A 14,798-nucleotide genomic window follows, 5' to 3' on the forward strand; every position below is an offset into this window, starting at 1 on the left:
AATCAAGAGATTCTTTCCTATTTAGTGACTCTGATCGAATCAGAGGGAAATAATGAGAAATATTATGTATTAAATTGACCAATATTTGTATTTATTATGTAATATTTTGTAATGGGTATTTTCCTTTATTTTTGGGAAACCATATATGCCAATTATCTCTATAAATTAAGAGATTGACACATTGTAAATGATTCGAAACAAATGCTTATAGACTCGTGAGCTAGGTGGATTTTTACCACTAAATCACGTAAAAACTTTGGTGTTCGTTCATTTTGTTTGTGTTTTCCATCAAATTTCTTTAATCTTAGTGTTAAGAACCTAATACTCTCCTAAGATTAAGTTGGCAAAATTCTGTGTCACTAGTAAGTACTCTAAAATGTTGTACTTAAGTCACTTTTATTGTAAAATTTATATTTTACGCTAACATTAAAAAATTATTTATAATCTGTTTTTAAAATAATTTAAAATTTCTAACATGAAAAAATAATTTAATATTAGTTAAAGTAATTTTTACAATTTAAATTGAATTAAAATTTTAATATAACAATATTCCTTTTATTTTTATTTTGAAAATTAACAATATTTATTCTCATCACTACCTTTCCACTTTTCTACCTTTAATCCGAAGCTCAATTTTTGTCCTATATTAATTAAATTCTAAAATAGATAGTGATGCATTCGCTCATGATACTAATATATAGCTGTAGAAGTGAAATATTGACCATCTTCATATACTCGAACAAAATTGACAAGTCAAAGTTGACACACATGAAGATTGGCAAGTGGAAAAAATGAAGGCCATTGTATGACAAGTGGAAACCAGCTGAAAATAAAATCCATGTACTTTACCACATATCACCAAAACACACGCATTTGAAGTCTTCCATTGCGTGTCTTTGGTCATTTTCCGCACGCTTTAAAATTTGTATTGGATATGGATGGCTATATCATAGTTATATATAAATCTCCTCTCTTTCATCTTTCTAAAATATAGCAGTTGTCTAGAGAAATTGTATTGGTTTTCTTTGTTATTGTGAAAAACTTCCTAGTATTCAATAATTCCCCTCTCAATTTCAACACCCCCCCTCAAAAAAAAAAAAAAATAGTAGAGATTTTTCCATAAACTCAGATAGATATGGCTGCTGCTACTGGTTTGGCCAAGCCGAGAGCAGAACAATACCAAGGAAAACTTACAGTTTATCTTATTATCACATCCATTATTGCTTCAATTGGAGCTTTTCTATTTGGTTATATTGGACTTTCAGGTACCCTTTTTCTTACTTTTCTTCTTTCATTATCAACTTTTGTCAGTGGTATATATATTTATACGGGTTCATATCTATAACTTAACTTATTATTTACAGGTGGAGCTACATTAAACGAAGGCATAGCAGACTTAAATGAGGAATTAGTGTACAGAAATAAACACTATTTAGACCAGTATTGCAAGGATGATCCTGGGTCTGATACAGTGTATCTGCCTTCTGTATACATAGCTGGTATGGTAGCCTCACTAATAGCTTCTCCTGTGAGTAGAAAATATGGACGTAGAAGGAGTATGATCGTTGGCGGGATAAACTTTTTTATTGGGGCAGCTCTGATTGCCATTGTTCCACGATTGATCCAATATGGACCGGATGAGCTTGCAATCATGGTTGGTCGAATCTTTGCTGGAGTAGGCATTGGATTTGGAGTTCAGGTACTTTAACACCTTAAACAAAATTCATAGCATAGCCCAAAATTATGATGGTTTAAACTTGTTTTGTTGGGAAATAAACTATCATAAGGTATAACCAAAGATCTAACTAAGATTAAATAATGGTAGACCATATTGGTTAAAAAAATAATTAATTGATTTTTTAGCTTTTATAATTAAAAAAAAGTACTTTTTGGAAGAGTTTGGAAAACAAAAAAGTTATTTAAGACTCTTCCCTCATATAATATTTATAATATAAGAATACTTGTAACCCACCACCATCTTAATTTGGCTCTTATTGTATTTTTTGTTATGTTCTTGGCATGGGTGATCATGGGATTTATGATCTATGTTTATAGATAAATGGAGGATTTTAATCCTATTCTAACATGCTTGTCTTGGTTGTGTGCAGGCAATTCCACTATACTTATCTGAGATAGCACCAGCACAGTACCGAGGAGGCTTGAACTTTATGTTTCAGCTAGCAATTTCTCTTGGAATGTTGGCATCAAACATCATCAACTATGTCACCCGAGTCGAAGGAGAGCACCGTTGGACCGACTACAAAGGCATTAGTATCTCCTTTGGGATATTTGCATCTCTGGCCTTGTTAATGACAGTGGGAGCAAAATTCCTGCATGAAACACCCAACAGCTTAATTCAACGAGGTTCAAAAGATAAAGGGAGAAGAGTATTAGAGAAACTCAGAGGAGATGAAGATGTAGAGGAAGAGTTTCAAGACATAGTTGCTGCAAGTGAACTTGCTAGTACAGTAAAGACCCCTTTTAGAAGCATTTTTTGGAAGAAGAACCGGCCTCAGCTGGTAATGGCAATCCTCATGCCAATGTTCCAGGCCCTCACTGGCATAGATTCTCTACTCTATTACTCATCAATCTTGCTTCTAAACATGGGGTTTGGAGAAAAATCTTCCTTCTATTCTTCGGTTATGGTTGGTGCAGCACTTGTTTCATCAGCCCTCTTATCTATGGCAGTCGTAGACAGGTTGGGCAGGAGAGCTCTGCTTATCAGTGGGGGAATAATAATGATTATATGCCAGGTATATATTTACTCCCTTAAAAATTTAGAGCCAAAACAACATATATATATATAAGTATAGTATTATAACTTTTTTCTTTAACAGGTTATAATTGGCATAATCTTGGTGAACAAGCTGGGAGATGATCAAAATTTATCTAAAGGCTTATCCATACTAGTGATGGCTCTCATATGTCTGTTTGCACTAGCTTTTGGATGGTCATGGGGCCCCATTTCCTGGACAATACCAAGTGAAATATTCCCATTAGAGATCAGATCAATTGGACAAAGCATTACAGTGGTTGTGAACTTTGGAATGACCTTAGCTGTAGCAGAGTCATTCATGCCTCTACTTTGTGTGTTTAAATTTGGACTCTTCATTTTCTATGGTAGCTGGATCATTGTCATGACCATCTTTGTGTGTCTGTTCTTGCCTGAGACTAAAGGTGTTCCAATTGAGGAGATGACTTGTGTGTGGAGAAAGCACTGGTTTTGGAAGAAGATTGTGCCTTCACAACAAGGACACATACTTTCTTGATAGAAAAAAAAAAATCACTCTAGATATTGATACCAAGAATTATTTGATTTATCATTGTTTGATTTAGAATGTATTAAATGTGTATTATAGTAACATTGATGATTTTTTAAATTTTTTATAGAAAGGTAAAAAACAATGATAAATCATTATTTGATTTAGCATGTATTGAATGTGTATTATAGTAGCATTGATGACTTTTTTTTTTAATAGTAATGTGATTATTTTCTTTCTCTTTTGTAACAAGAATCTTTCACATAACCAATTCACCTAAATAATGAAAATGGGTATTATATTTGCACCCTAAAATATGATTAAGACGCCTATTTTTTTTAAAAAAAATTAATATATAATATATATCTTTTTAACTTATGCTCATATTTTTTTTTAAAAAAAATTCTCTTTCATATTCTAAAAAATACATATAAATAGTATATATTTTAAATATTTAAATAAAATAAAATTTAAAACAAAAAAAAATAAAAACTTGTTAAAGTAGGAGTTTTTTTCTAAAACATTATACATTATTTTTTTTAAAAAATGAAAACAAGATAAAATAAAATTATTGAATTTTACTCTTACACCCAAATTTCGAGAATCGAAGTTATGGCCTCGAAATGTAGGCTCATAAAGTGTAAACTCGAAAATGGCAAGTAATGACTCAACACTTATATAAATTAACATGTTTTATGATTTGTTCCTATTAGCCACCGAGCACCAGTTAAGACAGTTCGAGCTTAAGCATCAAGCTCAAAATGATGGATCTTCTCCGAAGTATATAAGAGCAATTCGAACCTTCATTGCAAGCTGGAAAATGATGATCTCCGAGGGTTAAGCTCGATGAAATTGCTGGCTAAGGATGATGGGTAAGGATGAGACTAACTAGGATGGAGAGCTCGTGATGTTAGTTGATCTCGAAAGCATGTTTGAAGTCGATAATGTATTTTGAACATGGTTGTCGTTAGGATATCCCTATTTCTTGGGGATTTGTTGTAATATGATAATAAATTCCGATTATCATGGGAAATTATGTAATTAATGCATTTATTTGTATTATTTTAGGGTATTATTTCAAATTTGAATTGTAACTTCCTAAAATAAAATGGAAGATATTTTGTTAACCAGTCTATAAATAGACTAGAGAATTTCATTTGTAGATACGCACAATTTGGTATTGAGAACACTTTGCTAAATTGCTTTGTAAAAGCTCTAAGAGAAGATCACCAGTCAATAATATTGACTAATGGACTAGGCAGATTTTAACTGCTGAACCACGTAAACTCTCGATTGTTTTTTTTTATTTATTTTCTTAATTCTGTGTTTAGTGTTTTTCATATTCAAGTTGACGAAAAACGACGTCAATAGTTTGGTGCTTTCTTTGAGAGTTGAACTCAAGTTGTTAGATTGTTTAATCAAAAACCTCCTGAATTACCAATGGCCGCCACAAACAACCCAAGTACTGGTGGGCGACCATTGCCCCAAATACCGGAGGAACAAGCTCCTCGCACTGAAGATTACCTGCGTCGACCTGGGAAGCAGCCCATGGCTGACCAGGGCCCAGAGAAAGGGAGTGCTTCCTCCGATTCTCAGGGACCGCCTGTTCCCAGGCCTGACGAGGATCTCTACTATAATCCAGAGAGATACATTCCTATTGTTGAACAGGAGAATCACCAACTGCACCAACAATTGGCAGAAGCTACAAGGCGCAACGAAGAGTTAGCCAGGCAGGCTGTTGAGGTCCAGGCACCACCCCGGAGGCCAAGAGGACGTCCCCGAGGGAGCACGGCCGCCAAGAGAACTGAGCAAGGGGCCCAAAAAGCTCAACTAAGGCCTAGAACAAATCCTGGTGATGAACGCCCTAGGAGAAATACTCGAGTTGAGGCTACTGATAATCCGACTGCGGAGGTGTCTACAGGAATGGGGAATAACCGAGCTCCTCAAGCAGCTCGGAACCCTAACCCTGAAGCGGTTAGGAATAGCCCAGAACCTGTTCGGGCCAATTCTGGACCATCTAGACCCAATAATGGGAGGCCACCACCATCACCTATAAGACATCCACCCTCTCCAATAAGACACCCCTCACCAGTACGAGAGGCATCGCGACATGCACCACAGAGGCCCTCTCGCAGTGTCAGTCGAGATGGGAATCGTTAGGAGCGAAAGAGAGGCTACTCGAGAACACAAGGCTCCCCAACCATTGGTAAGCCATGTGTCAAGGTCACAAACAGCTGGGGCGAGGAGGCCAGTGGATGATCCACATCGTAATCACCAAGCCCCCCAGCCATAGAGAAATGTTAGCTTCGTAAGTGGGAGCTCGGACTATACTCGGCCTGTAAGCATATATAATATCGAGCCCAGGAATATTGGAAATCAGGGCAATCATCCTGACCTTCGGGATCACCTGAACCATAATCGGGGGCAGGCCAATCCCACAAACCCTGATTTACGCGACCATTTAAACAGTCAAAAGCAACCAGCATATGGAAACCAGAATAGCATTATACCGGGACAAGGAGCTGGAGTTTTTATAAACAATAACCAACTCTCCCAAGTTCAAGCTCGACCTCCAGTGGACCTAGTCCAGGAGAGAATTGACCAGCTCAAAAGGGCGTTTAGGCTCCTACAAGATGAAAGGAACAAGGATAAGGCTGAAGACTCAGATGAGGAGCTCGAGCCTTTTGCCCTGCATATCTCCAACACTCCATTTCCACAGGGGTTTAGGATAACCCATGTAGCACCATTTGATGGGAACTCAAACCCACATAGTCATCTAAGCACATTCAATACCATCATGCGAGCCAGCAATGTTGGTTACGAGCTCTGCTGTATGTTGTTCCTAGCTACCCTGATAGGACCAGCAAAAAACTGGTTCGAGAAGTTTAGAAGACATTCTATCTCATCTTGGGATCAGCTAGCAAGGGGATTTAAGAAGAAATTCAAAGCCATGGTAGGAGTCAAGCCCGAAGCCTTAGCCTTGACCAATGTCAGACAACAACAGGGAGAGTCGCTGAAGAGTTACCTTACAAGGTTTAATATTGAAGTGGCTCAATCCCGTAATGTCGACGACAGTGGCCACCTGATGGTTGTAAGAGCTGGTATATTACTAGGGAGTCCCCTTTGGGAGGATATGCAAAGAAAACTCATAAGGTCATTAACTGAATTCAACAGAAGGGCCTAGAGGTTTGTCAATGTAGAAGAGGCGAGGTCAGCATTAAATCTGACCTCTCAGCCCGTAACTACAACGACGAATGTTAACTCATCCTCGACCTCGGCCGCCCCCTCGACATCAAGACCCTCTGGGGATAACCCTTCAAAAAGAAAGAAAAATGAAGGGAATAACCTCGAGGCTAACGGGGGAAAAAGAAAAAGGGAGACAAGTATTTCTCCATTTACACAGTGTATACTGAGCTCAATGAGACTCAGGAGAACATATTTCTTGCCAATGAGAACCATGTCCCATTTAGACGACCTGACCCAATGCGGAATCAAAAGGCAAAGAGGGACTCCAATAAATACTACAGATTCCACAGGGACGTTGGACATACCACTCATGAGTGCCAATATATATATATATATTTAAATGGAACTCTTTATTAAAAGAGGAAAAAACTACAACTGAAATGGCAAGTCTGAAACAATAGCAGCACAAGCAATGAGCTAATTATGAGCTAAACAATTAGAGGGTAAATCCCTATTCCAACTAGCGCTAACTCCATTCTGAAGAGTATACTTGACTAAACAATGAGCTAAACAATTAGCCTCCCTGTAAGCAAAGAGAAAACTAGCAAAACTATGTTTAGGAGTGATGTTCTTAATGCTCCAAATAATACCATCAAGGTCACTACAATAGTTAGCATTACTCAAAACTAAGGAAATAGCAGTGGCACAGTCAGACTCAATAATAAACTTTGGCAGCCCCAACTCAATTCCTAACATCATTCATTCCTTGATCGCATAGAGCTACGCAGATAGGCTATCAAAAGGCATGCTAATGATCGAAGCTCTAGCACCCAAGCACACTCCATTAGCGTCTCTGGCAGCGGTTGTTGCACTACAACAGTCACCATCAACTCTTCTTCCTGCATCAACATTAATTTTTGTCACACCTTCATCGGGGGCTTCCATTTTGTTTCCTCCCTTCTTTGTTGGTATCGATTAGAAAGGTTGATATCCTTGTAACTTCTGCAGTAATTCATGCACCAATCCAGCAAGTTCGAAGGTTTGGATTCTCTCTCATCAACCTTCATCTTATTTCTTACATACCAAAGCTGCCAAGACATCACCAAAAACAACTCAAAATCACCATTATTTAGGGCATTGCGAATTTGAGAGAGGAACGCCAAAGGGTCATTTTCTTTGCAGCGTTTAATGAGGTCCCAAAACCCCGGAAGCTTCCAGTATTTGGCATTGGCTTTACATATCCAAATTTCATGAATTCCATCTTCTTGAGCACCAAACTTCCATATGAAACAATCCTGATTAGAAGTAATTTTCCTGCAAAACAAAGCACAATTAGTGGGAAGCCAAGAATGGCTTAATTTTAAAAAAAAAATTGTTTAATTTTAGGAGAAACTCTCATTTTCTAGATAGACATCCACCATGCCTTGGTTTTCATAGTATCTGAATTCTCAGCAATGTCGTTTGAACTCGTGTCAACCTTATACCCACTTTTCACAATGTATTCCTCGTTCTTCGAAAAATGCCAAACTAGTTTGTCTCTTATCGATGCATCTTCACAAGGTATCGCAAGAATCCTCCTCGTTGAAAATACTTTTGATGAAATCTTCATCCCACTGTCCATTTCCAAGTTTAAGGTCGGCAACTTTTAAATTATCAGGCAGAAATGATTTATCATATATCTAAAAGTGTTAGGCCTTGGGATCCAGGGGTCATCCAAAATGCTCACATCATTCCCATCCCCGATTATCCATCTAGATCCCTTAAGAATAACTTCTTTCCCCCAAACAAGGCTTCTCCACACATTTGAGGCCTTGGAACCGTATTTAGCGACTATGATGTTGTTATTGGGGAAATAACACACCTTAAGAACTCTAGCACAGAGAGAGTTGAGGTTTCTAAAAAATCTCCAACATGGTTTAGCTAACATGGCATGGTTGAAAATATGCAAATTTCTAAACCCCAACCCTCCCCTGTCCTTAGGAAGGCATAGGACATCCCACTTGCACCAATGCATCTTTCTCTTCTTTTCAGTTGACCCCCACCAAAATCGGCCAGCCATACCATGGAGACTTTGAATTTCTTTGAGATCTTGAAACAACTCATGATATAAATCAGGATAACCTAGATGATGGCTCTAACGAGAACTTCTTTTCCTACAGAGGAGAACATAGGTCTTTTCCACCCATTTAATCTCTTCCACACCTTGTCCTTGATACTTCCAAATATCTCTTTTTTGTTCCTCCTAACAAAGGATGGGAGCCCCAAGTACTTTCCATGAATATCAACAAGATTGATATTTAAGAGTTTTTCCAATCTCCTTCTCTCATCCCAAGGAATCAATTTTCCAAAGCTCACATCCAACTTGTCCAGATTAATCAACTACCCCGAAGCCTTAGAGTAGGCATTCAGAATTTCTTTGAACGTATAGAACTCATCATCATGAGCCTCCATGAAGATAAAATTGTCATCCGCGAAGAACAAGTGGGAAACGGGCACTCTACTTCTACCAACTCAAGACCATTAATCTTGCCATCAGCTTCAGCTTTTTGGATAAGACAAGAGAAAGCTTCAGCACAAAAAAGGAACAGAAAAGGAGAGAGGGGATCTCCTTGTCTTAAACCTCTACTAAGAATCACCTTTCCTTTAACACTTCCATTAAGCAAGAATGGGAAGCAAATTGTTCTAAAACATCTCATAATTTTATCCACCCACTCCTTTTTTGTAACCAAGTTTCAGCATCACCTCTTCCACAAAGCACCATTCCACCCTATCATAAGCCGTCGAGTTTCAGGGCCAACTTCTTACCAATCCCAAATTTGTCTTTGCGCATACAGCGAAGACCCTCGAAACCAATAATAGCATTATTCTGAACATTCTCCCTGGAACGAATGCACGTTGGGACTCAAAATTCGTGTACCCAAAGAGTCTCTTAATCTATCCGCCATACATTTGGAGATCACTTTGTAAATAACATTGCACAGGCTAATGGGGAGGAAATTCTCAATATTTTTTGGTTTGTCAACTTTTGGAATAAGGGTGATGAGGGTGTCATTTAAATAGCTCACTGAGGCATTCCTATTGAATTCTCCCAAGCATATCCTTACAACATCACCTCTCAAAGTATTCCAAAATTTCTGAAAAAATAAGACAAGGAGCCATCTGATCCCAACGCTTTTGTTGGGTTCATGCTTTGGACTGCTTTCACCACATCATTCTCGTTAAAGTCCTTCAGCAGCCTATCGTTTACATGATTCGAAATTCTCTTCTCAATACAAGAGGTAACATCATCAATCACAATTTAGAGGGAAGAGTTGAAGCGAACAAATTCTCAAAAAACCCACATATTTTGTTTTGGAAAATCTATTCTTCATCTTGCCAGCACCCATGACTGTAACGATCCAAAATTGCTAATAGGGTTTAGTGTGATGATTAGTGTGTCGGGAAGGCATAATTTGATATATGTATTTTTAATTAATTAAATGTGTGATTATGTGGCATGCATGATTTATATAATTATGTGAATATATTATATGCATGTTTATCAGTATTAGATATGCAAGTGAGTCATTTACTGTTTATAAGGGCATATTTGTAATTTTAGCCCATTAAAAGCATAAATGTGATTATATGTGATAAATGGTTGAGACCATATCATTATGTGGATATATTTGCAGTATATGACTTGAGACGGTCCTAGTAAGCATATTAGCGAAATAGTCACAGCAGGGTTTAATACCCGGCTCGGGGGAGCCTAGGGGTATTCTGGGAATTTAGAGAATATTTTGGGATTGATTGAATAATGAATAAGTATTTTCTAATTATTTGGACATGACAGGATTAATAGGGAAATTGGTAGGATGACTTGAGGAATTAGCGGGAATTGGGAGAAATACCATTTTACCCTTGGAGGCTATTAGAGGGCTGGGGAAACTTGAGGGGTAGTTTAGTCTTTTTAGCTAAGATATTTGATCAGCTGGGTCTTAGGAAACTATCAGAACACCCTTGAAGCATTTACAAATTCTCTCTCTCCCTCTCACTCACGTATTCTTACTCTCCTTTTCCTTGTGTCTTGAAGTTGAAGAAAAAACAGAAGGAAACTCAAGGTTTTGGGCTGGTTTGAGCTAAGGGAAATCAAATCTAAGGTCAGACAAGGGTTTTTGAGGAGTTTAGACTGTCAATTCAGGTAAGAGTTTCAATCCTAATCTGCTGAATTTAGCTAAATTATAGTTGAGTTTAGAGCTTGTGTAAATTCTGGGTTTTGGTCGATTATGAGTGTTTAATAGGTGTAAGAATTGGTTTACAAACTGGTTATGGTGTTTAGATTATAGGGATAGGTTTTCTGGGTTTAATTTTGAGAATTTCTGAGGTTTTGGGGTTGAATTATGGGGTTCAAGCTTGAGGAAAATGCTAGGAAATTATGATTTTTCTGGGTATAGGGGCTCGGGTCGCGACCCTGTTCTTCAGGCGTCGTGGCCCTGTTCTTCAGGCACCGCGGCCCGTGTGTTTTAGGAGGCTGGGAGCCTCTGGTTCGCCAGGCGCATCGCGACCTGGAGGGGTGCAAGTCACGGCCCATGCCCTCCAGCAGGGAGGGCTGGGCCTCTGTCTAAGGGGCGGGTCACGGCCCTTATGGGCAAGTCGCGACCCTAAATGGGAAATTAAGGGAAAACAAGGTTTTAGGCTCGGGGAGGCTTTGAGATTCAAACTTAGGCGCTCGAGACGAATTCTACTACCTGGTTTAGTAGAATTCGAGGTTCCTGAGGCTAGTATTTGTTCCCTAAACATATATTTGGATTAGAGATTGATGGTTACCCATTGTGACTAAGATTATCGCTAAGGCTCAAGACTGAGGATCGTGCTCAGAACCACTATTTATTTATTGCTTGGGATTCGAGGTAAGAAAATTGCACCCATGTGGTTGTGAATAGGACTGAGGTTTCCAGTAATTGAATATATGTATTGTGTGATTGTACAGTTGTTATGCTTTATGTGAATGTATGGCCTAAGGGTGTCGGGGTTGATGACAAGCGTACTGAACGCAGCTCGGCCTAAGTGAGTCGAGGTCAGCTAGATAAACAGAGGGCTCGGCCTAAGGGCGCCGACCTTGAACATTTGTATTGCTGATTGAAATTTACGCTTGAGAATACATGTTCACCGTTGTTTAGCTTAATGCTTGTACTCTATTGAATTATTGAATGAATTGAATTAAGGTTGACTAGATGCTACTACTGCTATATGTGTTTGCTGTTTATGGTTTTCTTGTTGGGCCTTGGCTCACGGGTGCTACGTGGTACAGGTAAAGGCAAAGGGAAATTGGACCAACCATGAGTTGGAAAGCTCTGGTGTAACGCCCTGGTTACCTCAGAACCATTACGGTGAACCAGAAATTTGACCCGCTACCCGAGTCATTTGGTTAAAAACGTGTTCTAAGTGTTATTAACAGGCTAAGGTGAAAAACAACAAAAAGGACATGTTTTATTTAATACATAAAATTGTTCATGGGCCCACAAGAACATTTACAAGTTATTTACAACTCAAAAGGGTCATTACTGTTCCAAAATTTCAAACTCGCCAACCTAAGAGCAAAAATAGGGTAAACCCCCTAGTTCCTCTGAAAACTCCTTGGTCGCGGTGGTCAAGCGGCCGCATATGTACACGTCACCACCTAAGCTCTCCACTCAAGGCTGGGTGAGCTTTTCTTTCCCTTTACCTGCACCACATAGCACCCATGAGCCAAGGCCCAGCAAGAAAACACAGTATTGCATATAAACATTATCAAATGATTATTATTATAATCACACATAGCTTATAGCTCTTAAACAAATGAGTGAATGTCACTTGAGGTTCTGATAAACCATAATGAGTGACTGACAAGCAAGTCACTAATTTAAACAGATGAGTGACTGCTGGATAAGCCACTAGCCTTAATAGATGAGTGACTGCTGGGTAAGTCACTAGCTTAAGCAAATGAGATACTGATGGATAAGTCTCTAACTCAACAGATGAGTGACTGATGGGTAAGTCACACAAGTGCTTATAGTATTCATCGAACTTGAGGTCGGTCCGGCATTAATGCTCTTTGAGTCATCTAATGCAGATATCGATTAGATCTAATCTTTATTAGCTTACGTTGATCACGCTAAGGCCGTTCCTGACTTATGAGCCAGCACTGTGTGATCAGTGCCCAGTACCACTGCCGAACTTGACTAATGAGTCACAACTTTACAGTTGATACTAACACCTTTGCCAAATCTGATAAATTAGTCAGTACCATGCACAAGTGAGCAAGATTTGCTAAGCATTCAATAATCAATCCATGTCCACATTTACACAATCAACATGCCTCATGAACAACCACGCATGTCACATATGGGGTGCAGTTTTCTTACCTCTAGTTCGAGCAAGAATTAATATAAGAACAACCTTTGAGAACGACCTGTCTTTTTGTCCCTTAGCGGTTACCTAGTCATAACCAATTATGGGATTCCATCAATAAAATGAATAACAAGGGTTTCCAAACCAAAACCTAGCCTCCGAGACATCGAATGCTACTAAACCAGGTAGTAGGATCGATCCCGAGGCCTAAGGCTTGAATCCCTGAGCCAAAAACTCATTTCTGGCCAAAATTCCACTAAGGGCCGCGGCCCTCCCTAGCCATGCTGCGACCCGCCCCTCAAACAGAGGCGGCCTCCTTCAGCACCCAACATGAGCCGCGACCCTCCCTGGCCATGCCGCGGCCCAACCCACTCTTTAGCCAAAACTCTGGTTTTTTCCTCCTTAGCGATTTTCCTTAAAACCAACCCTTCAAACCAAACCAAAACACCACCCAAACATCCAATACAACCCCTAAACTTGATCTACATCACACCCTCATCAAAACCCAAGTTAAACCCCAACCAAAACTTCCATTAATTCCAACTATCTACAACAAAATCACAAGCTGAAAACTTAAACCAAAACAGAGCAAACCAGGGAACTAGTGGCTAAAAACTTACCTCAAACTCAGGTTGTGATGCTCTTCAATGGTAGAACACTTTCCCAAACTCCCAAGACTTACTTCCCAAGCTTGAATCCTCAACAATGGCTCAAAAATCACAAAGGAAATGAAGGAGAAAGAGGTACGGGAAAGCTTCAAGAACTTACTCTGTTTTCCCTCTGTTTCACAGCCTAAAATAGTTAATATCTATCCTAGGGGTAAAAAGACCATTATACCCCTAGGTCAATTAAGGGTTTCCAAAGGCTTCCAAGGGAAAATTTGTCCTTTCCAACCTATCTCGTTAATCATAATTAACGCTCTCCAACTCCCGCTATTCTCGATAATCTCAAACACCAATAATTTATATCCTGATACCCTTTAATTCCCGGCAACGCTCTAATCATTGAAATCACCCCAAGACTCATCGCGAGCCCCGAACTTAAACTTGTTATGACTAGACTGCTAATCAATATTCCAAGATCGTCTCATGCCGAATAGCTCGAACAAACCCACATTATAATGTGGTCTCAACAATGTATCACCGACATGCATACAATTATACAATTATGCCCTCAACAGGCCAAATTACCATCACACCCCTGTAATTAGAATGTGGACCCACATGCATTCATTTAACATCATATTATAATATAATTCACATATACATGCGTATTATAAATTAATGGCATAATTAAGCAAGTATGGCCCTCCCAGCCTACTAATCCCGCCATTAAACCACATCGGAGAATTCGGGGCATTACAGTTATGGATGAAGTTTTGGGGTTAAATTATAGGTTGGATGATGTGTTGGGGTTGATTTTGAAGCTTGGTTTTCAGGGGAAATCGCAGGGGAGAAGACCAAAAAATTTTCTGGTCTGTTAGTGGCGCCCCAGCGCTAGGCAGAGGAGAAATGGGGTTCTCTCTTACTTGGGGCAGCACCCCAGAGCTACCTAGTAGTGCCCCAACGCTAGGTCATTTCCAGCAAGACCTAGTTTTAGGGCTCGAGATGACTTTGGGGGCTTGGGGGATGATTCCACTACCTCGTTTGGGTGGATTGGGAGTCCCAAGAGCACAGGATTGGTCCTGGGAGCGAGGTTTCAGATTATAAACATTTTTATTGATTTACTTTATTGATGGAATTCACTATTTAGTTATGACTAGGTGACCGCTAAGGGATTAAAGGATCGATCGTTCTCAAGAGTCGTTCTTTTACTATTTCTCGCTCAAACCAGAGGTAAGAAAACTACACCCAGTATGTGACATGCATGGTTATTAATGAGGCATGTTGAGTGCTCTAAATGTGGACATTAATTGCATATTAAATGCTTAGCAATCTTGCTTACTTGTGAGTGGCATTGACTTATTAGTCAGAATCGGCA

General features: G+C 39.2%; 1 protein-coding gene across 1 annotated transcript; it reads left to right on the forward strand.

Annotated features, from left to right (window-relative positions):
• The first annotated feature begins 989 nt into the window (after positions 1-989).
• LOC133782873 (sugar transport protein 7-like) lies at positions 990-3,456 on the forward strand. The gene is made up of 4 exons (XM_062222298.1): positions 990-1,265; positions 1,365-1,699; positions 2,109-2,753; positions 2,838-3,456. The coding sequence occupies exons 1-4, from the start codon at positions 1,136-1,138 to the stop codon at positions 3,267-3,269; spliced, it is 1,542 nt and encodes a 513-aa protein (XP_062078282.1). The 5' UTR covers positions 990-1,135; the 3' UTR covers positions 3,270-3,456.
• The last annotated feature ends 11,342 nt before the right edge of the window (positions 3,457-14,798 follow it).

This window comes from Humulus lupulus, chromosome 6 (assembly GCF_963169125.1).
Source record: "Humulus lupulus chromosome 6, drHumLupu1.1, whole genome shotgun sequence".
Taxonomy (NCBI): domain Eukaryota; kingdom Viridiplantae; phylum Streptophyta; class Magnoliopsida; order Rosales; family Cannabaceae; genus Humulus; species Humulus lupulus.

Bases quoted from the DNA above. Each gene is read 5' to 3' on its own strand.
- LOC133782873 (XM_062222298.1), top strand. From the start codon at position 1,136: ATGGCTGCTGCTACTGGTTTGGCCAAGCCGAGAGCAGAACAATACCAA. The intron at 1,266-1,364 runs GTACCCTTTTTC...TATTATTTACAG, and splicing joins TGGTTATATTGGACTTTCAG to GTGGAGCTACATTAAACGAA. The intron at 2,754-2,837 runs GTATATATTTAC...TTTCTTTAACAG, and splicing joins TAATAATGATTATATGCCAG to GTTATAATTGGCATAATCTT.